Raw genomic sequence first — 22,111 nt, forward strand, 5'->3', positions numbered from 1 at the left:
CGCGGGCGGCCCGCGTGTTGGAGACCCCTGCTGTAATCTAAAAGAATTTGCACCGTTAAGGGTGTTGTCTCCATAGCCTACTTTGACCTGGTGCATGGCTAGCTTGGACAACGAGTCGGATCAAACTGTTGAGAAAGAAGTGCGTTTTGTTTCTTATATAGTTGCTTGAAAGGTTCAAGAGAGCGACCTCCTTAATTTAAATATAAAGTGTATTGCCTTCCATAACACCTTGAAGGCTCCTACGACGAGAATAATCGTGTGTTATAAACGGTGCTCAGCTATAAAGCGCCCGTTTTCGAAAATCTTCGTGGTGAAGTAAGGGTGTTTCTGAGTCCAATTCAAGTTGTTACTTTTCTTACTTCTATAGTTGGAAGAAGCAAGCATAATATGGATTCGTTTAGGGCGCGTTGACGCTTGTCAGTATTTTCCTTTTTTGGAACGTTTTAAAGATTTGGATCTTTGCTCTGCGCAAAAATATGACAAGTCGATAATGTCGTTTCACTGGGCTATTGAACGGCGTGAATCGGCAGGTTCTTAATAAAGTATGCGGAATATTTGTAGAACATTGTAAACCTTTCGATATACCTAGCCCGATATATCTGTTAAATCTTGCCGTTGCCACTGTACAGGGGCGGAAATATGTTGATCGCGATAGCACGTACACTCACGCGAACAATACAGCTGCATGTCTGCTTTTCTACGCGCTGTCAGTTTACCTATGACTTTTGAAACCTTTAGTTTTCTCTGTGCGACTGCGTTGGGCGTCTGTCAGTGCAGGATCCTTTTCATAACACCAAGTTTTCTGTGGCTCTGAAATAAATATCTGGAAGCTACCTCAAGAATAATTCTCACTAGCCGGGTGAAAGCAGAATTGTTCACGATTAGCAAGCAGCGCCCCTATAATCTCTGCAAGAATATGTATATCTGGGCCAATTATTAACGGTGGAGCGTAATCAGGAAAAGGGATTTCACCGAAAAATAAATAGGGGCTGGAGTGCGTACGGCGGACACTCCCAAATCGCGACCGGCATTTTACGCTTGTCGCGAAAGCGGAACTTGTACAACGATTGAATTGTGCCATTTGTAACATACAGGCGGAAATTTGGAGGAATGCAAATAAATTCCAGAAGAAATTAAGGACCACGCAGCCTGCGACGGAACGAGAAAATGATATGGCGTAACATTAAGAGATAAGAAGAGAGCAGCAGAGTGGATAAGATAACAAAGAGGTAGCTGGTATGCTTGTTTGTATTAAGGGGGGGGGGGAGTAGAGGTGGGCTTGTCACGTAATCCGTAGGGTAGATAACCTATGGTTATTGAGAACGACGGAGCGGATACCAAGGGATGGGAAACGCGGCCGAGGCTATCAGAGAGTTAGCTGGTGTGATGAAGTTAAGAAGTTCGCAGGAACAAGACGGAATCAGCTCGGCCAGTACAGGGTAAATTGGAGATTATTGGAAGAGCTAGGTCTGTCAGTGGACATATAACAGTCTAATGATGATGACAACAACAGGCTGTATGTTACGCAGGCATCTGATGCGGTGCGAAAGTGCTTCATACCACTCTGAAATCATTTGATACGGGTATTTAGTTTCTCGTGGAACGATTTGTAGCGGAACACAGTTATAAAACGCACACTATATAGAAGAGAAGGACGCAAGCGCTGGCACAAGGTCAGCGCTTGTGTCCTTTTCTACTGCCGCTTTTCCTGTGAAATCATTCCACGATGAACATCCACCAGCTATCCCAACTCGCGATTCGGATTTAGTTTATCTTTAATTAAATGGGTCATGTACCACCCCTCGGGCTTGGCGAGAAAACTCATCCTGCGGATAGCAAACATTGCTATAAACATCTCAGCAAAATCTTGCAGTCGTGAGCGGCAAGGAGAGCTTACAAGCGGAGCGCAAAGTTGTCATTTTCTCAGGCGCCCTCTTTTCGTATACAGAGGCTCGTCCTCACCCGCTGCAGAGCTGCCGGCGCCCGCTGTTTGACGTCGAACAGCGGGTAGCATGCTATTGGCCAATCGCCGGCGTAAATCAACAGCGGCGTTTGGATCATATGCGCGTCTTGCCACGGAGTGCCGCCACGTGCCGGCGCTGTGCACACCATAGTCTGCTAAAATTGTACAGTGAGCCACGCTCGCGCGCAGGAATCACTGCGGGAAAGAGAGACCGCGTTTCATCACGCTCGTTCAAGGTCATGACGTGCGCTGACGTAACTTCCTTCCCACGTGCAACCCCTTCCTGTGCAGCTTAAGGCGAGCGGCAGATATCTGTAACTCTACTCGTTCTTGATGGATTTGAGAAATGTTTGCGGGAAATCGATTCGTGCGGAAATAAACTGCGATACTGAGGTCGTTCGATGATTACTTGGAAAAGTGGTTCGTGAACCGTTTTAACGTGCTTCTGCTAGACCGTCAGCAAAGGCCATTCCGTCACAAACACGGTGTAGGCGTCATCTTCGCTGTATGCAAGGGCTGCAAACTCAAGACGGGACGTGGGTGACCTGTCTGCGAAGGGCTCGACAACCGCATGGATTGGCAGGAAAGGTGGAGAAGAGGGGGGGTGGAAAGAACCGTTATAATTTCTCTCTCATCCTCGCGAGCGCTTTGACCGTCGAGACCAGCACCAGCACGAACTGAGGCGCCGCATTTGGACCGCATCCACCCCTCGCGGCCTTTTCATCTTGTTCGCTACAGGCCCCTCCCGCGTTACGTGGAACTGCGACGTACAGACAGCGCTGCAGTAAGAAAAATGAATAAAGAAGAAAAGCAGAAACGCATACAGGGGAAATAGGTGATCTTTGAGGCGTTTGCTCTCACTTTCTAAAGCTGTATGCCCTTAACCTTCACTGCTTTTTTTTTTTCTTTCTTGCTTTTTCTTTTTTGAACTTTAACGAGTGCCCCCGCACTGCGCATGCATCTCGCCGGTCTTCTTTTTTTTTACATCACATAGTGAAAGTTTTCAGTAAAGAGTAGGGGGGCATTCACGAAATAAAAATAATAAGTGGTGTATGCCAAAAATGGGGATGAAAATCACAATTTTTGCAGGGGGACCCGTCCCCCCGTATGCTTTCTCCCTCAAACTTTTGAAAAACTTCCCCCGTGTTCCCTTTTTTTTTTAATTTTTCTTTTATCATTCTTTTATCTTTCTTTTTGTGTGTTTTTGTCGGCGCGTCCGCTTGCTCCGTGTCATATTTGTTGCGTCGAAAGGAGGGTGTATTTTTAGAAAAGGGATTGGCCACCGTGACATAAGAACTGCGGAGGCAGCAGGGAGAGGAGCAGTTGGGTGGCGTAAGGGGCCAGTAGTGTGGCGTTGGGGATTTGCTGGGCAGGTAGGTTGGTGGACCTTTGTCGCCGGCCCTCTCTCTCTCTTCTTTGTGCCTAGAGGAGATGGGTGAAAAAGAAGGAGATGAAAGTGAAAGCCAGGGTGGGGTCCAGGCTGGCTGCACGTTGGTCGAGGACCCCCGGCGCATGCATCGGCTGGTGAACGCCGGTAGCGACCGTTCCTTGGCCCGGGCTCGTTGCCGTATCGACACACTGCCGGTTCGTGCTCGCTCGTATATTTAGCCTTTGCCCTTTCCCTCTCTCACTTTTTTTCATGTTCTTTGGTAGAAGCATAACCATACAAAAGTGGTTTAAGCCTGATGGCATCGCAACCTCCACGAACATCGTGACGCTGCTGACGGACGGTCGTTCTGCAGCCACCATATATATTGGGGAGTGGGGTCTTGTCTAGTTATTTTTTTTTTCCGAGAATCGTGACAGTACGTCAGAAAAAAGTGCCGCTATGCGAGCTCATCGTAGTATACGTGCCTGTGTGTGTGTGCACACGGCACGACCCGAGGCTGCAGGGCCGGACTATACCGCGGGAACAGATGTTGCGTCGACATCACGTTCTCCGCCGTTTCGTAGAAGCCGCCGCGACCAGAGATTGTGGCGCGGCCCGGCCCGCTCTCGCGCGTTGTCTACATGTCCTCTATCCCGTATGCCCCTCACTCTCACTGTTCACTCCGTCGCATCCGCTGGACCACCAAAAATAGCGCGGCGTGCCTTTTGTCCGGGGTAATGGAGGGTTCTGTGAAGAACGAACCACGAACCCTGTCACCGGCCACGTAAAAATGCGTAGTATAGAGTAACGTTTGGCTGCGGATGCGCAATTAGCACCCCGGACATCTGCGCAACCACCGCCAGTGTGGCATGAAGTCCCCCCCCCCCCTTCGCCACGTACAGAGTGCAGAATAACAGACGATATTGCGGTACAAAGGGCGCAGAAAGAAAATGGCAACAATGCCCATGGTCAATTGTTTTTAGGGCAGCGGGGAAGGGCCTGTTTGTCCAGAGACTCGTTGTACGCCCTGTACTCTGATCCTATAGGAACTCCTTGTTACACGATTGGTAATATATTGGAAACTGTAGACGCTGGGTCCGTCCGAGCTTTCGGTCGCACCCGACGGCCCCGTCATTGCCAGCGTGCCGCCGTCGTAAAGCTGTCTATTCAGCTTAACCTTTCGCAACAGGGATAAGAAACAATACCTCTGATTCGCTTTGGGACGTTAAACATCATAAAACCAAACTAACCATACGATTTGCCAGCAAATCTTCGCCAGCTGTAAACATTCCTTGAATGTGTTTGCCCTGTGCAAATTCGTCCAAGGGTCCCTATGTCGTTGCGTACATACCTTGACGTCTGTTTTTCTTTGGAAGCGCAATGCAGCGTGAATCACTTGGCCTGTGTTTCCCACGGACGGCACGACAATTCCTTCGCCTATAATACGGCAATGTATATAGCCTGACTCACACATAAATGCTGTGGTTGTGCTCAGTCTCGTATCCACCAAACATGCTCGGAAGGGACGCCGTTATCTTTATGCTCGAAAAATAATCACGGTTTTATTAGAGAAAGCCCCGGAGTGCGTTCGCCGCACTGCGTATGGTATGGCAATACAGCGACTAAATTCCTACGCCTGTCGTGCCACTCTTATGTTCGCATATAGTCGCCCGTTTGTGCGACCCTCACCTTTCTCGTGAAATGTGAAATGCAGTTTATGTAATGTGTCGGCGGTACTCTCCGCATACCACGCGAATTCTTCTACGATTGTATATCGTCGCGCTCACCGTATGCGCGAAAAATCTGCGCGACTCTGCGCTTATGCCTCGATGGCTGAAATAGCCCCTTTTGACAGTCCTCCATTTTAGGGAACGCGAAAGTGAACAAAAAAAAAAATCACAGCTGAATTGCAGTCGAACCCATGTATGTTGAACTCGCAGAAGAACGGGAATTAGTTCGATATATTGGATAATTCGATACTCAACTTCTAATGAAATTATTGTATTTTCGGTGCGAATTTGGTGCGCACGTTGGCTTCACGGCACTGCTTCACGATAATGTAAGAAACACGCCTTCTCAGCAGTACGCGGATTTTTTTTTTTTTTTTAATTTGTATCTGTCCGCGGTTTCTAGTTGGGAGCGCGGGATTATATGCAGGGGCGGGATGTATGCGACAAAATACGGTATCGATGTAAATAGCGCCTAGGTAGGTAAAAATTAATTTTTCCTCTTGAAAGGAAAGGAGCCAAGGGATAGAGATAGGGGGAGGTTGCTAAAGATGTTCATACGCAGCTGTACGAACTCGTCGGGCGCTTGAGGCGTCTAGTCTGCCTCGGCCCTAATGTCGGCCTTGTTTTTCGACATCATGCTCAGCGTGCTTCTCCGGATGCTGTACGCAGCGGCGACATAAGGCTTCTTTTCCCCCAAGTTCCACTGTATTATCACCAGCTTTGCGGAAAACAGCAGGTTCTTCCTTTTTTACGGCATCCATCGTGTTAACAGAACGAGCGGAGGAGCGAACGACGATCCCGCACGACGGGCCGACGGCGCGACGACGAGAAATCTTGGGGAAAAGCACATGATGGCACGCGGTAGTTTCTACTCGCTCCGCGTGGCATCTTCGTAATTACACCGCTCGCTCTCGCAAATGCATGCGGGAAAGGCCCCTTCGGTGAGAAAAAGCGAAACAGATGTGAGGTAAAGCCAACTTCTTGGGGCGTTTCGCGCTGCCCGGATGTTCGATATATCAGTGTTCCGGCTATTATTGTTCAATGTAGCCGTAAGTTTTCCTGTACATTATCGTTAAAGCATTGCCGTTTTCGAAAAAAAGTTCGATATAAATGATAATTCGATTTATCTGAGTTCGATACAGTCGGGTTCCGACTGTATTTGTAAATTACCCCCTCCGCAGTACCAACAACACCCCTTTTGCCTTGAGAGGACGCGTGTCCACAAGGAAAAACAAACACAAGTAAAAAAATAAAACTTGAAAAGAAGAGGTGTGCGGTGACGCCGCCTCGATGTTGCCGCATCATCTCACCGTCACGTCATGTAACGGTAAAAAAAAAAAAAAATGAATTGACAATTTGTTAAAAGAACCAAATACTGAACATATGCGAGTTCCGGGGAATTTTACAGTGCCTGACGTGGCCGAAATTCTAAAAGGGCACATTAAAATGCCCGACTTCCTGCGGACGTACTGGCGTTGGTTTCTCCGCGAAATTTAAAAAAAAAGAAAAGAAAAAGATCTTGACCGTAGTTTTCTTTTTTAACCCATCATTTCGATATTAACAACCGTATATCTTCTGTGGGAATAATTCATCAACCTAAACTGATTCAGTGTTTCGCTTCGGTGTCCCTTTAACTCGGGAAGGTTGATGGCTGTGCCGTAGTGGCCCACCGCAACGATTTTCAATACAAAATTTTGTGACCAGCAGAGTTTGCCGTCAGCTCGAATGTACTGGAGTGGATGTGTGTTTCTCAATTGACTCCGCCTCATATGAATTAATGAGGAGCGTGCAGTTGGCGCGCTCATTTAAAATCAAGACGCTTGTTTTGCAGCCGCCAAAGCATACGCTTTCCTGCAACGATAGGCTTCATGCTTTCTAAATAATCGGCAGCCTTTGAATTGTCTGTATTTCGAACCATTTTTGCGCGTTTTATAGACTATTTTACGGATCGGCGTCGGTGCCGCCATACTGGACTGTTAATCTTGCCGTTTTGAATCTTTAACAACTAAAGGAACATTTGCTACGGTAGGCGCATATGCATGAAAACAGTTAGGTAGGTACATTCGACGTTTCGTGGCCTTATTAATTCATGTCACGATGTACAAAAATGAGGACACATTCTTTGAACACCCCAAGATGGCGGCGCCCATATGTATTACGTAAAATCGTCTATAGCGCAGCTTTCGTTTTGCTACATGTCATCTGTCAAAAAAAAAATAGAAAGAAAGAAAGAATAAAATAATCCTTGAAACAGAAAACAAACTATAAAGAAACTTCAGCACACTGAAATGAGACAGGGTAAATATACAAGACAGGGAGAAGTGCTGACTCCCAACAAATAGCTTTTATGTATATCCTCCTAGCCCACGCATGCGCGTGGACTCACCGGAAAGTATACATTCATGCAGAGGGATGTAAACAACAAGAGCTACTACCTGCCTCCTTGATACCTGCGTTGCCGCGCTTGTCTCAAGAACTTCTTTGCTTGAATATTCAGTGCATGAAGTGCTGATGCACGATGCCCCCGCAGTGGTAATTTACTCGGCCTCGATAATTTTCCTTGTAGCTTTCCTAGGGGTTCTGCCGAGAGTGACGCATTGGTCGATGTCATTTCCGTGTGCTGAAGTTTCATTGTGGAGCCGTACCGATTCGCCCAATCGCATACCCTAAAAGAAAATTAGCACCCTTGGCCTCACACTTCAAGTCTTGCCCGAACTATGACACGTGGGCTCAGAGATTAAATTTAAAGGTAGCTAGGGGATTTTGATGTCTGCATGGTGAGTTGTTTCAGCCAGGCTTTTTTGTTTCTCTCTCTCTCTCTCTCTTTTTCTGCATGCCGCTGATTGCCAACTTCTGTTCTGAATGATTTTTCTTTGTTCTACGCTGTTGGTCAAAAGCCACATCTCAGCGCTTCGACAGCAAGTTTTCAGTACTCTAAACGCTTAAAAATGTCTATACTCTCCGTTCTTGATGAAGTATCTGTTGGCATGGGATTGCGATCGCTTTCACGTTAAACACGTAGCGGGTTTTTTTTTTTTTTTTTTTTTTTTTTTTTTTTTTTTTTTTTTACGCCACCGAGTGTAGTCGGAATCCTATCGACGGCTTCATTTCGGTGAAAGCGGCTTCGACGAAAAAAACCTCGAGTGCTTTAAACGAGAAGTGGTGCGAGGAAGTGGAGGGAAGGAGGGTTACTACGTCCATTGCGTCGGGTGGCGCGTAAATAATCTTTTTCCTTTTCTTCTTTTTCCTCGCGCGTAGGGTTTTTCCCAACTAGAGAGCAGCTGTCTACGTCGATGTTCACAGACGATGTGTGTGACGTGTCGGACGGGCCTCGTGCCAATTGTTGTGCAGATTGTGAAGTCGTGGGAGTCAATCGCGCGACGTTGACAGTTCGTACTTCAGCGCCTACGGACACCGTGTAGCCAACTCGAGACTTCGACGACAGATGGCGCCACATCATCCGCTCGCGTTCTACGTTTTTCAAAGCGCGGCACGCGCGTATGTTTACTGTGGCAAAGGAAAGTGGTCGACGATTTCCGCCGAAAGACGATACGTTGCTGTAACATAAACTAAACGCTGCTGTAATTTAAACAACTGGGCCAGCGTCTGCAGGTAAGGGCGACAAGTCGGACTAACCGTCATTGAGAGTGAGATGCGCGAAATGATAATAATAATAATATCTGGGGTTTTATGTAAAACACGTATACATGCATATTCTCTTATAGCTTGTAGTGTTTTCCATATTAACCATTGTATCGTGTTTACGTTTAGATTATGTAATAATTCTGATTTCTACTGTTGTACTTATTCACATTGTCACTTCAGTATATCATGCTTTTCATTTCTTAATGATCTGCCACTACTTCTGACCCATTTTTTAGGTAGCGGGGACTAGTCAAGTTGCTTTAGTGCAGCATTTACTCCCGCCATCCTTGATGTACTACGCATGAGAATAAAGATTAAATGAATGGGTTGAACCTTTATTTCGCAGAAGAGGAAGGCTCTCGGCAGCAGTTTGGGAATAGGTGGGAAAAGGATCGTTGAGTAAAGAATTAATTCATTTCAAAGCCACGATATGATTATGACGCACGCCACAGTGCAGAGCTCCGGTAATTTCTACCATCTGGTGTTTAATGTGCACTGACGTCGCACAACGCACGGGGCTCTAGCATTTCGCCTCCATCTAAATGCGACCGCCACGGCCGGGATCGAACCGGGGACCTTCAGTTCTGTAGCCAAGCATCGTAACTAAACCCAGTACCACAGTGGCGGACAGAGGTGCGCAATATAAATCTGACATCGTTGTGATCAAGATTTGGAAGTATTTTTGTGCAAAGTTTATTCCAGCATTATACTACATCTTTCATAAACCAACCTCTAAATAGGGCGTGTAAGATATGCACTCCGTGGGGGCACCGTGAACGTGTTCGGGGACGGCCCCGACGCCTTTGCCAAGGAGCTTAACCTCCACAGTGAATCGTGGAATACAGAGCGCTAACTCAGGGACCAAGAAAGAAACTGACCACGCTTTATCGTGTTGTCGTTGCAGCAAAAACCGGCTGCACGTCAGAATTCATTAGATCCTCAGTTTTATGTAAGGGCAGAGATCAAACGACCCAACAACCGACAGAAGCATTTTTCGTTAAGAAGTTTAAAGGCGTTCGCGTCAGCCATTGATTGCCAGCCTTGAGCGTTGCAGAATTTTATTACATTGATATTCCGTTACAGAGTGGTACCCAGTGACAATACCGCACGTTGTAGCACGTGTGATGTTGCCTTTTTGCTGCGGTAGTGCTTTTTTTTTTTGCTATTTTTGTGGTGTACGATTGTTCTTATCTTTTTTTCTGTATATATTGAGGGTAGATCCCAATAAAACTTCAGTTGCGAGACAACGCATCTAGTAGTCAGCTTATCTCCTTGTTCCTGTGTTAGCAGCACCATAGGTCGACAGAAACACTCAGACTCACTCAAGAATATATTTCGCGCTCAGGGCTCACTCGGACTCAAACTCGCCAAAATTTTACTCAGCCGGACTCACTCGGACTCAGACTCACAAAAAGTTTTTTTCGACCGGACTCACTCAACCTCAGACTCATGGCCGGATTTGAGTATGAGTGAGTTGACCCACGAGAGAGTTTGTAGACCTATATTTAGAGCTGTGTTTCTGTTCATTACGCCGTGTATCACATGCAACTATAGCCCAGTCTGCAGTTCTAATTGCATAGTGAAGTTTTTATCCTACAGGTAATTGTTGCGCGCGTTACTGGTGATGTTAATCCCGTCGATACCGCCTGCAACTGCAAGGTTCACTACGCATAATATCACGCTTCTGCCCTCTCTACAACCGAATAAAAGTAACGTACTATTGCGTTCAAAGAGATCCACAACGCGCTCCCGCTTGGCAGACGGAGAGCGAGTTGTAGCCCATGCTGAGCGCTGTAGTGCACTGAGTGCTGGGATTGGCCAACGCCGAGTACTTGAAGTACTTGAGTTCTGCACCGGCACCTTATGGAAGGTAACGAAGCCGCAGCGTGGGGAAAGACGAGGAAGAAGCAATGCCTCCCTCGATTTTCTCACCACCGAGGCGCGACACTTGCACAAACGAAGGCACCTTACCGATGGGACGTCCCGCTGAGTCTGGCAGCGATCTGATCTTCCTAAAACTTCATTTGAGTGGCTGCTGGAGAGGGCCAATACGGCAGCGATAACCAGGGGACTGCCGGACTAGGCAGCACACCCACTTGCTAGATTCTGTGTAAATAAATAAAAAAAATGTTTTGAATGATTCCCTGAAAACGGTCTTCGCGCTTCCCCTCTACGCACCGCAGTTTCGTGGGAAAGCCCGCCGCTGACGCCGACACCAAATCGCGAGAAAGGGACAAAGTGGATCCACGTGCTACAACTGAACCGTGTTTGCACGCCCTTTCCCTTGAACATGAGTCTAACTAGCTCAGCTCTCTGTTACTTTAAGAACTCTTCACTTCCTCCTTTTATGCCAAAAAATGTCTTGTTTTAGCCACCACCAAGTCGCCCAAAGTAATAGTAACAATAATATCTGGGGTTTTGTGTGCCGAAACCACGATATGATTATGAGGCTTACTGTAGTGGAGGACCCCGGAAATTTTGACTATGTGGTGCTCTTTAACGTGCGCTGACAGCGCACAGCACATAGGCCTCTATCATTTTCAACTCCATCGAAATGCGATCGCCGCGGCCGGGATTGAACCCGCGACTTTCGGGTCAGTAGCCGAGCACCGTGTGACCACTGTACCACCGCGGCGGACAACTCGCCCGAAAGCAATATTTGTTCTCGTTAAACGTTATCTACACGCCCATTTGTACTACATGTAACCTTGGAGAAGCGCATGTCTGCATGTTTTCGTATGGAAGCTCCGATGATCTATAATGTTCGTTATACGCATTTGCACACACCTGAACCGGTTATCATCAACGTCTATGATTTATAATAGCCCGCAACGACCTGACGTATCAGCTGTCCTTTCCGCTTCGGCGAGTACAGCTCAGTTTGATCGCAAAGCGCGCACCACTCCGTCCGGATTTCTGATAGTATTGAGTTTGGGCCGCATTTCTGTCGCCGCAGGCAATGTTTCGTTCTCGACACGCGTTTCTTTGACTTTCTCAGTTATGCCCTCGCCGGGTCATTGGCACTGAAATCGATGCGACAGGACGACGCAGATGTTGGACCCACTCGTGTCGGATGCGCGCTCTTGAACCTTACCGGTGCCACAACTTCCAATATCCGTAGCGCGGTGAATACGCTTGCCGATACCAAAGCTTTTATACTGTATCACGCGCCAAGCCTCCAACAAACCGCTTACATTTTATAAGAACGACAGGAAAAGGGACATAAAGGGAAAGGGATCTTGAAAGGAGGGGCTATCCTAGCAAAGAGGTTGTACGTCGTTTTTTTATCTACGTTTAATTTTCCCCTACAACTTTCGCTCTCGATCGCGCCTTTTTGCCCGCCGCGTTCGTTCACCGCAGCCGGTTCATTTCGCTGGAAGGAATTGTGTTCGCGCAACCCGCCGCTAACACGGGCGGCATCCATGCAGCCATGCACGCGGGTTCGTTCGCTCGACACGTTGCCCCTCTCACTGCGTCCCTCCCCGCCTCATATTCTCGGGTCCCGAGCCGCGGTTCCCGGAATCGTAACTTTTTTTTTTCGACGACCCCCGCGACCCGCTCGAAGGTCACGATATTCCGATCGACGGTGGCCTAGCTACATAGCTATAGCCACATTCTTCGCCGGCCCGCGGTGTTGCGAACGTGAAATCTGGCCCTCCTTTATCTCTCGTGTTTTTGTATATGTATGTGCGTTAGCCTTAGCAGCGATGGCTCCGCAGCCAGCGCGTACGTGGAGACCCGCCCTTCTTTCTTTCCACCAATGGGTGTAATACAGTTTAGCGCGGCAGGCTCATCGTCACAACGCACCACCCGTATAATTTACGTTTCCTCTCGATGTTAAAAGACGAAAAATCAACGACGAACGAGATCTGTCTCACTCCCTTATACGCAGCGTCCGCAATGGCCTTCTCTCGGCATTCATTGTGGGAGAAAGCTCTTATATGCGCCCAGAGGCAGGCTCGGAATTTACGATGTCCCTTTCATCGGACAAGATGCGCGGCGCAGAAATGGTCAGGGGGTCACCCACCGTCTGAGCTCGTTTTTTATCCCTTATTCAGAGTTGGAATGGGAGTACAGGGAGGGGTGGAGAGATAAAAGAAAGGAAGTGTTACTGAGCGGGACGTTGTCCGTGTGTATGGTGCGTTGATGCATGGCTCGTAGCGTAGCGGCCTGTCCATATACTTCCAGTGTTCTCGGTGGCAATGTACGGTTTCGAAGGTACCGTATGCCGTTTCAGGGCGCGCTTTTAGGGTGTCCACCTGTTGATCTGACCGTTTTTTATTTCCTTTTTTTCTTTGGCGGTTGCATTTTTATCGGTCACTCGCCTGCATGGCGTGCGATTGCCTGAGATGACTTTGCTGGGCTCGTTGCGTCAGATCGCAAGTCTTCCCTAGTTATCGCGCATTGTCGTCATTGCTGCTGCTGATGCTGCGGCGGCGGCGGCGATGTCGTGTGGTCGAACGTGTCAAACGCCAAACGTCCTTGCGTTGTTGCACTAGAGGTGTGGAGCAGCTGGACTCTAGTTATATGGTATAACAACATGTATACCTCGCGGCCTTGTCAGATTCGTGTAGATCGTGTGTGTGTAGCTCTCTGACGGGATGCGCGCATCGCCGCTGAAAATTCATTCCGTTCTTTATGTGACACCACGTAGAGTGGACCCAGTCGTGCCCGACAGAGAGTATAGTCCCGGTAGAGGGGCTGCATTGTAGCCGTGGTAGTGGGCCTGTCCTAATAAATTGCGGAAACAACTTTCACTGAGCGAAAGCAGATGTTTTTTTGTTTGGTCTTCCGAAGGTGGCGTGCGTATAGATTGGGGCTACTTTCACGTGTGTCCGGTTTTTCGTGCCTGTCGATTCGCCGCCGTTTTCCGAGGTGACGCGTTTCCGTTTTGCGTATATAGTAGTGGTCTTCGCAACATTGTCGTGGGAAGGGGCCGTACAATACTAGGGGTTATAATATAGCTCGTTGGCGTGGGTTTGTCATTAGAAGAAAATGAAAACGCCGCGGAAACTGTGCAAGAATGAAAGTGACACTTCGTCCGCGCCCAATTTCCTCGCATTTTCGTTATCTATCACTCTCGTTAAGTGTAATGGGCAGCTTTTGTTAGCGGATTCGATTCTTTCTCACGATCTTCCTTGGTAGCATTTCTCTCGAAGACAGCCTCGTTGCCCTCCGAATTTTCTAGCAGGCATCCTCTGCGTTCACTGCTGTTTATCAGCGTTGGCGAGCTAAGCATGCGCCTCATCAACGCTGCCTAGCACATCTCATCAGCCGTCTCATCTGGCCATCATTCATGCATCATTCATCATCAGTACAGCAGGAGGTCTCGGAGTTACAAAACTGTCGCGGACGCACGCTGCGGTGGAAGCACGGAAGCGAACACTTTTTCTTTCTAGTTAGAGCAAAGTTTTTTTCTGTTTATACCGGCATGGGGTTTGAAATGCCGTCGTCTAACATCTCGCCAGGTAAAGCTGGCCGGATTCGGAGGCAGTGTAATCGAATGTGGTGACTTGGTGGGCTGTACGTCTGAACACTGTTTTGTCATCGCGAAGGCTTCAATTGTATTTGTAACGCGAGCTGACGCTAGATCCATTGCAATCGATAAACGAAGTGGGCCTGTCATAATGCACGCACTTGCAGCGGACCTACACCAGCGCACGATGGCGCTGGTGCAGGTCCGCTGTAACGTGAAATAATAATAATTGTTGGGGTTTCACGTGCCAAAACCACGATATGATTATGAGACGCCGTGGTAGAGGGTTCAGGAAATTTCGACCACCTGGGGTTCTTTAACGTGCACCTGGGGTTCTTTAACGGGCCTCTAGCATTTTGCCTCCATCTAAGTGCGGCCGCCGCGGCCGGGATAGGATCCCGCGACCTTCGGGTCAGTAGTCGAGCGCCATAACCACTAGACCACCGTGGCTTTTCATGGTCTAAGTACAGGGCGAAAACACATCGCATCATGCTAAGTATGCCATGAGAGCATCGACGTATACATATAACCTACCCCACGACTTGACAGCTTCGTCTTTGCTTGTATTTAGGCACATCGAAACGGTTTTTACACCAAGGAACTTGAGGAGACGGTGATAGTTTCCCACTCCGCTCTTCTTAAACGCCTTCGGCACGTAACCGGGGTATTTAAACAAAATGAGGGGTTTTCCGGATACGTGACGTACCGGTCGGTAATAAGAAGCAGTTACGTCGCTGAGCCGTCTTGCAGGCGTCTGAGTAGGAAATACCTGCGTTCGGAAGAATGAAATCGACCTCGTGAAGTACATTTCTTCGAATTGGATCTCGGAAGCGGATGCACTATGCGTGATCGTGCTCTCGGATTTCAAAGGCGAACGGAATTCATCGGTTCGGGTTGCCGGTCTGCGTGCGCGCCTTGACACTGCCTATCAGCTCGTGACGATGCTGTACGCGACTAGCGAAACGCCTGCAAAGAATGCGGACGGTCTGTTACTATTCGGCACATACTTCGACATGTACGAATCGCCTGGAACGCGAGCGATTTGGGGCTCGTGGCCGCCGGACTACAAAGCCACCCACCCAAGTGCATTGGCTCTAAATTAAATTGTTTACTCGGTGGTAAATTGTCGACAAGCGCATTGTATCGGTACAGTTGGCGATGGGAAGAAAATTGAAGGTGAAACGGCGGTGTGGAATAAGGAAAGAGGCGGTGTTGAACAAAATGTAAAAACTTTAGGGGGGGGGGGGGGGACTTGAACCCCCTAGACCACCCCGCCTGACTATACCACTGATGTCTTCATCAATTCCTTGTATGGCAAAACCGAACATCAGTTTCAGACTTGATATGTAGGTGAAATAGCGAGGTAATATTGACTGCCATTTTGCCTGTAAATAGTCAACATTTGAATTGGAAATTGATGAAGATAGAGTTTTTCAAGGAATACTTTATTAGCTTCAACAAATTCAGCGCTTCTGTCTAGCACCCCACCCCACCCCCCTCTTAACCTTGAGGTCGCTGTGCGTTGCAAAACGTGCACGCACCAGTATTATGTGATCGCCAGCGCACCTCTGCAATCTCCCACCCCACGCGGATTCACCTTGAAAAATCTCGTCCTCTCTCTCGACCCCCGGCTCCCATAACACCACTCCGGTTCCTCCATCGTTCCCGAAGGCAGGACGCACTAAACACCTTCCATTGTGCGCCGCCTCGTCCGTCCGTCCGTCGATGGTTCGACTCCCTGAAGGTTGCGTTCGGACTTCGAGTGCGCGGTATTACTCGCGTCCTTGCTATTATTTCCGCCTGGTCTCGTCGTCCGAAGGTTACGTCGACGGGTATAGGCGTCGGAGGTGCTTACTGCAATATGTAAAAGCCACCGCCGTCCCGGCCCTGTCACGGTGAAAACGAAGACCTTGTAAATGCCCCTCCGTTTCCCCTCCTCTATCTCCTCCGGGATGGTGTTTATTTCTCGCCAGCTTTACTAAGCAGATCCGTCAGCGTGCTTGTATATATCCCCGAGCATGTGCGCTTCTTTTTTTATGTTCGTTTGCCGCAGTAAACGCCTGTGCTCCTACAACCACCTTACAGACCACTCCCCGCCGTCCCCATTGTGAGGAGATGGTGCAGTGAGAGCGAGGCTTTACTATTTTGCTCTCCTTTTACCTGCGCGAGTTGTGTATGTTTGTGTGGGAGCGGCCGGCCGACCGGTCACTCAGCGCCAAGGTCAAGTCGGTGTTTGGCGCTGTTTAAGCGTGAGGGGGCCAGTGGGTCACAAGGAAGTGAGTTTCCGTTTCACGCGGGTGTTTTGCCGCCTCCACCACCACTTCCTTACGCTTATTTACTTTCTGAATTTTTTTTTCTCTCTGCAACTTTGCGACAGTATAGGAACTTGTGCAAAAAAAGGCGGCGATGGTGAGAGCGGACGAGTCATCCTCTTTCGGGAGCGGAGCTGCTCACCGTGGACTGGAAGTATCGAGTTCATACGGACGCGCTCGCTTCACTCACAAACTGATTCGCTGTTTTCTTGGATTTTGGTTCTTGAATAAGCAGGCAGTGGATTTCGCTCTGGAGACTGTATCCGTTTCAGACTTAAAACGTGTCACTTTCTTCTAATACACTCGTATTAATCAGACCCCGGGTAAAATGCCAGCTCTAGCCAGGAAACTACGCGAAAGAGGAATTATGTCCTGGCTATATCTAGCGCTTTTACGCAGGACGTGATTAAGAGTGTAGCGCAGATTCTGGAGTCCCTTTGCGCGCGTTATCTTCCAAATAACCGTGCGAGTTCAACACGTCAAGAAACGATGCGTGCGCCTAGATTCATTTCCGATGTTGATTATGAATTCCTACCACTTTCTTTTCGTTGTCTACTCGCTCGCCGGACCCGCTGTGGTCCTGTAGCGAGTAATGTGTTGCGTTGCTGAGCACGAGGACGCGGGTTCGATTCCCAGCCACTGCAGCCACGTTCTGATGGAGCGAAATGCAAGAACACCGGCGGTGTGCTTAGATTCATATACACGGTAGAGAGCCCCAGCTGGTCGAAATTGATCCGGAGTTCCCAGACACGGCTTGTCTCATAATCGTATTTTGGTTTTGGCACGTAAAATCCCGGGATTAAATTACCTAGGTCGTTTTCGAAGCTGTTCACCTGGAGTAACAAGTTACGCACATGACAGGCTCAGGCTGACAAAAAAAAAAAAGACAACAACCGACAACTCTATTCAATAATAAGTTAGTCGCACAAGCATAAATCTGCGAGTACATTGGGTTGTACGAAACGTCATGCTTTGTGCTGCAGCCCGCAATTTCAAGTTGCATTCACATGTGGAGAAGAGAAATTGCTTTATCCTGAAACCGCTGGTGCGCATACTTCTGCTCAAAGTCGTTTGTGCGCGTGTGTTGTAACACGTATGCTCTCCCTTTCCTACTTTTTCCCCCTCCCCCTTCTAAATCCTTCGACGAGAAGCAGCCGGTGTCAAGGCGTCGTGGCGTGTGAAAAGTGCGCGTACCTCCGCTCCGTTGTGCGCCGCGATGCGTAGCTCCCACAAGTTTGGTGCGTTGCTATGCACGCATGGCACAACGACGGGATGCATGCACTGGCGTTTCGCACAGCCGGAGCACTGCATAGTCGATGGGGAAAGGGAGGGGTCCCCTTCTTTAGGCAGCGGAAAGAGCGACCTCGAAAAAAAAAAAGAAAACAGTCGATCGCGTATTCCGCTGAGGCTATAAGCTACGTTCACGTGGGAGTTGGGGGAGGCGGCTCTCTGGTGCACTGCTCGCTTGACTGCGTGCGCTCTTGTGCTGCTACAAGAAAGAACGCCCATATATAGTGACGAAGCTCGTCTCTGGATCTTGTATCATCTAGCTTCTTCCTCCTCTTCTCGTATGCCGCTGCAGATACACCCTCGACGCTGCCATCATCCACTGCATATATCCTCCCCCCCCCCCCCCCCGCGCGAGAACCTGAATGATTGCTCACTGCATTTCGCATTTCTGTATGTCACTTCTCTTCCGTTGAGCCTGTCTGTATCTGACATCGTGTGTGAAGCATTGGTGGGAGCATAACGTATAAATAAAATTGCAAGAAGAAACTCGGGCGTGTTACGTAAGAAGAGACCTGTACTTCGGGAATGGCTTGTTTTATTCTGAGGGCGGAAGCCGTGGTACCGCTTCCGAAGATCTATGTGCATTCATCTATTTGGCGTCGCATGTTGGAGACGTATGCGTGCCGCTGCACGAAGAAAAAAAGAAATAACAGGAAAAAAAGAGAGTTCCGTCCCGTGCTCAAGGAAATATTGTAGAGCTGAGATAAAGAATGCAGCTACGAATAGCCGTAAGGTAAGCATAGACGTAAGTATATTCTATGCTAGGCTAACGTTAGCTGGGACCACATATACCGAAAGGTATATGTGGTCCCAGCTAACGTTAGCCTAGATAAAAAAAATAAAGCCAGCAAGAACGCGTACTGACGCGATTATGACATCCATACGGTGTTCAGTTGTCCGTCCTCTTCCTTCAGTAGCAGAATTTCGGTTGAATGCTGATTGCATGGTTAATAATATAATAAAAAAGACATGTTATACAACCATGCGGCAACACGGTGTACATCGTATACATCGTGCGTTTTCTTGCCACCACTGCAGTCCGCAGTAGGCTTGACATTTATGTATCCCATATTTTGGTTAGTGCTGTGTACTTTCGCCATATATTTTGTTCTGTTGCCACCGCCGTCTCTGCCTGACGTATATAGTAGGGTGAAATCGTGGTCGCTTTTTTTTTCTCTCACCTCCTCCATCAACTTTGTATCGGTGCAAATAAAACCATTTTTGTTATCGTTAACTCAATCGCTGGATTGTTCCTCGCAGGCCGCAAGGCCAAGGGTATCTACGCCATCTCGGTGTCCGGCCGGCTTCCGATGGCTACGGTGCGTGAGCTGAAGAGCAGGGGAATTACCTACAAGTCACGTGACACCAGCACGGTGTGATTGTCCTGAACGAGGGAAGCAGGACGGAGCCAGCCATCTGCTGCAACGGGGTCCGGGTCTTCTCCTTCGCCCCGCTGATTTTACTGTAAATAAAGAGTGTGTGCATATCAACTTTCTCGTTGCCTATGTCTGAGCGAACGTGCACTGCGAGTACCGACACAATGACGCAGGTATTCGACGGCGTAGAAGCCCCATACCACACGAACTCTCGCACTACACAGGAGTGACATCCGTCAGCTATGGGGATTGGAAAACTAATTCTTAATTAGGTGCTACGGCACCTTGGTCGGACGCATCACAGACGATTACATCACAGACTATTAACATCAACAACACTTCAACATAACAAATTCTGAAATTCTGCGGTGTTTAGAAAAAAAAAACGGTGAACTATTTGCAGTACTATATAAGCACTTAATCATTGGGCAGCAGTTAGCTGCCCAAAGATTGTTTTGAAGAATGTTTGTTTAGAAATACCTTTGACGATTTTGCAACCGTTTGAAGTGTGCAAGTAGTGAGTTTGTTAGACTGGATGTGCATAGCGTAGACCACACAACACAGCTTATAGGAAGGGTACGTCTCGTATAAGCACGGTGGTCTTCGCGAAACAGATGTATTAATAAGACTGGTAGAAGCATTTGCCATCAGTAAAATCGCATTCTCCCTCCCTTATCTTCACCTAATAAGGCCTGAGGAAGATAAGGTTAATTCACTGATACGCAAGCTATACAAGTTTGCCATTCAAGTGCCAAGTACATACAGCCTCTACTGAGAAACATTTTGCTACAGGCACCTTGAATACCTCTAGTGAGCTCTCAGAAGCCCATCTGACAGCTCAGTACCAAGGCTTATCGAACACCCACACTGGCGTATTTTAAACTCCCTAAATATTACCCCAGCACCGATTACCAAGGAAAAATTGAATATTCCCCACCAGATCCATGAGAATTTCGATATCTCTCCTCTCCCTAAAAATATGCATCCTGTTCATCACGAGCATGGAAGGCATCAACGAGCTAAGTCCCTTCAGAAAAATTATGGCTGATCCCTCCGTCATAGGAATCGGTATAACACGAAAGTGAAACTTGTCGTCACAGAAGTAGTTCATCAGGGGCGTAGCCAGGGGGGTGGGGGGGGGGGGGGGGGGGAGTTATGGAGGTTCAACCCCCCGCCCCGAATTTTTCAGTTTTGCTTGCGTAATATACACGCGCACATACAAACGCACGCACGAACATAAAGTATGGTTGAACCCCCCCCCCCCCCCCCCGAAAAAAGTTTCTGGCTACGCCCCTGTAGTTTATTATTTATAGTGCATTGGTATATGAGAGCTTGTACAATGTCTACTGTTGTTTGGCAGATATAGCACCGCTTGATGTGGACGCATCTCACTTACGTTGACGCCTAGTGGCACATCTCCGTACCGACGACTAACGACCATGATCATGATTTAACCCTTACGGTAGCTTAAATTCTTAACATATACGTGGACACCGCGTATGGTGAATCCCGCGCAAAGATGGCATCAACAAGCACATAATAAACACTGATACTCGATATGCACTCCTTCAAAGCGTCGTGAAATGCGAAGAGAAACGCTACGCGCGTCGTTTCTTCCCTCTATAGCTTGGCCGTTACTTCTCACAGGGCATAATTGGTAATGAAGCGACCCACGCAAGCGCTCGAGCCTTCGCGATCCGAGCGTAGGCTAGACTAGGGGACGCTTCAGAAACCAATAATCTCCCTCCTGCATTTGCCTCTAAAGACAGATTGGTTACATACCACGACATTTGCGGGCATTACCGCCTAAGTCGCCAAACCCTCCCGCCTTTACTACGTCGGTCCTCACGCAGGCGCGAGGTTCTATGGCGTAGATTACAAACCCTTTTCTCTCCCCTGTCTTATACCCCACAAGAATTAACCCGGAATGTACCCTAATTCGGACTGCAAGTTTCGTTCCGTCAGGCGAACGGACCCACATTATGTGGCAGTGTAAAAATACCTCGGTGATACGATCACAGCTCATACAAATTTCAGGGTGATACGAATTTTTTGTTGGTCCCGGCCAAGGCCCATTGGCCTGCTATGTAATGGAGTACGGTTGCTGCGAATCGATTTTCACCCAGCGACGTTTGATACGAACGTACGCTACCGCCCAGGTACGAAGAGGTGCTGTCCGCGCTGTCGCGGAAGACGCGCCAAACACGTGCGAGCGCGGGAACGCAAGCGCGGGCATGCGCGCCGCACCACCAAATCGTCAGAACCACGGTGTAAGAAAAACCCTTTTCTTACGGTCAGAATAATAGAGTTTCTTACAATATGGGTCAGAATAAACCTTTAAAGACGCGTTACGGCCTCCGAGATTGTGTGCGCGAATCTTTGAGGCTCTTATGTGCCTCCTTGTGCCTTCGCGTTTAGATTACAGAGGACATTAGCGCCATGCTTTTTTTTTTCTAACGCGTCGACGCGGGCTGCTGTCGTACTGTGTTTACACGTGCCTGCCTCGTGCATCAGATAGCCTATGAAAGGTGGACGAGGACCGAAAGAAGGCGAGGACGGTCTTGGCGAAGGAGTCAGGCCTCACAACGTCAACATGCGCGACCGTTGAGGTCGCACTTGTGCGGGCACAGCCGTAAATCTCCCAGAAAATATCCTCAACACCTCCGCAATAACAAAATCATAACACAGGACCGGGGTTTTGTAATTTTGTGGCCTTGATCCATCGCGTCAAAGCGCTTCTTTTGTTACTATCATTGCAGTACTCCGGTCTCGTGCAAAAAATCATACTAAAATTTGGAAGGGGCTACTGCTGTCGCGGGTCACAAAGCACCTGGTTCATTAATTAAATACGCGTGTACGGACCGTATATTTACGAGTGCTGGTATGATTGCCGACATCTAAAAACTTAACTGACAATCATTCACGGTTCTTCCTGACGTTGCTGCGGCCC

The 22,111-nt window shown here is 48.4% G+C and overlaps 1 protein-coding gene across 1 annotated transcript in view; it reads left to right on the forward strand.

Moving 5' to 3' along the window:
• The window catches only part of LOC119389760 (transcription elongation factor SPT4-A), a 40,612-nt gene extending 21,432 nt beyond the window's left edge, over window positions 1-19,180 (forward strand). The window contains exon 4 of the mRNA XM_037657138.2: window positions 19,046-19,180. Coding sequence (XP_037513066.1) covers window positions 19,046-19,164 — 119 coding nt within the window. The 3' untranslated portion in view covers window positions 19,165-19,180. The remainder of the gene's footprint in view (window positions 1-19,045) is intronic.
• The last annotated feature ends 2,931 nt before the right edge of the window (window positions 19,181-22,111 follow it).

The sequence above is a fragment of the Rhipicephalus sanguineus genome, chromosome 4 (genome assembly GCF_013339695.2).
Source record: "Rhipicephalus sanguineus isolate Rsan-2018 chromosome 4, BIME_Rsan_1.4, whole genome shotgun sequence".
Taxonomy (NCBI): Eukaryota; Metazoa; Arthropoda; class Arachnida; order Ixodida; family Ixodidae; genus Rhipicephalus; species Rhipicephalus sanguineus.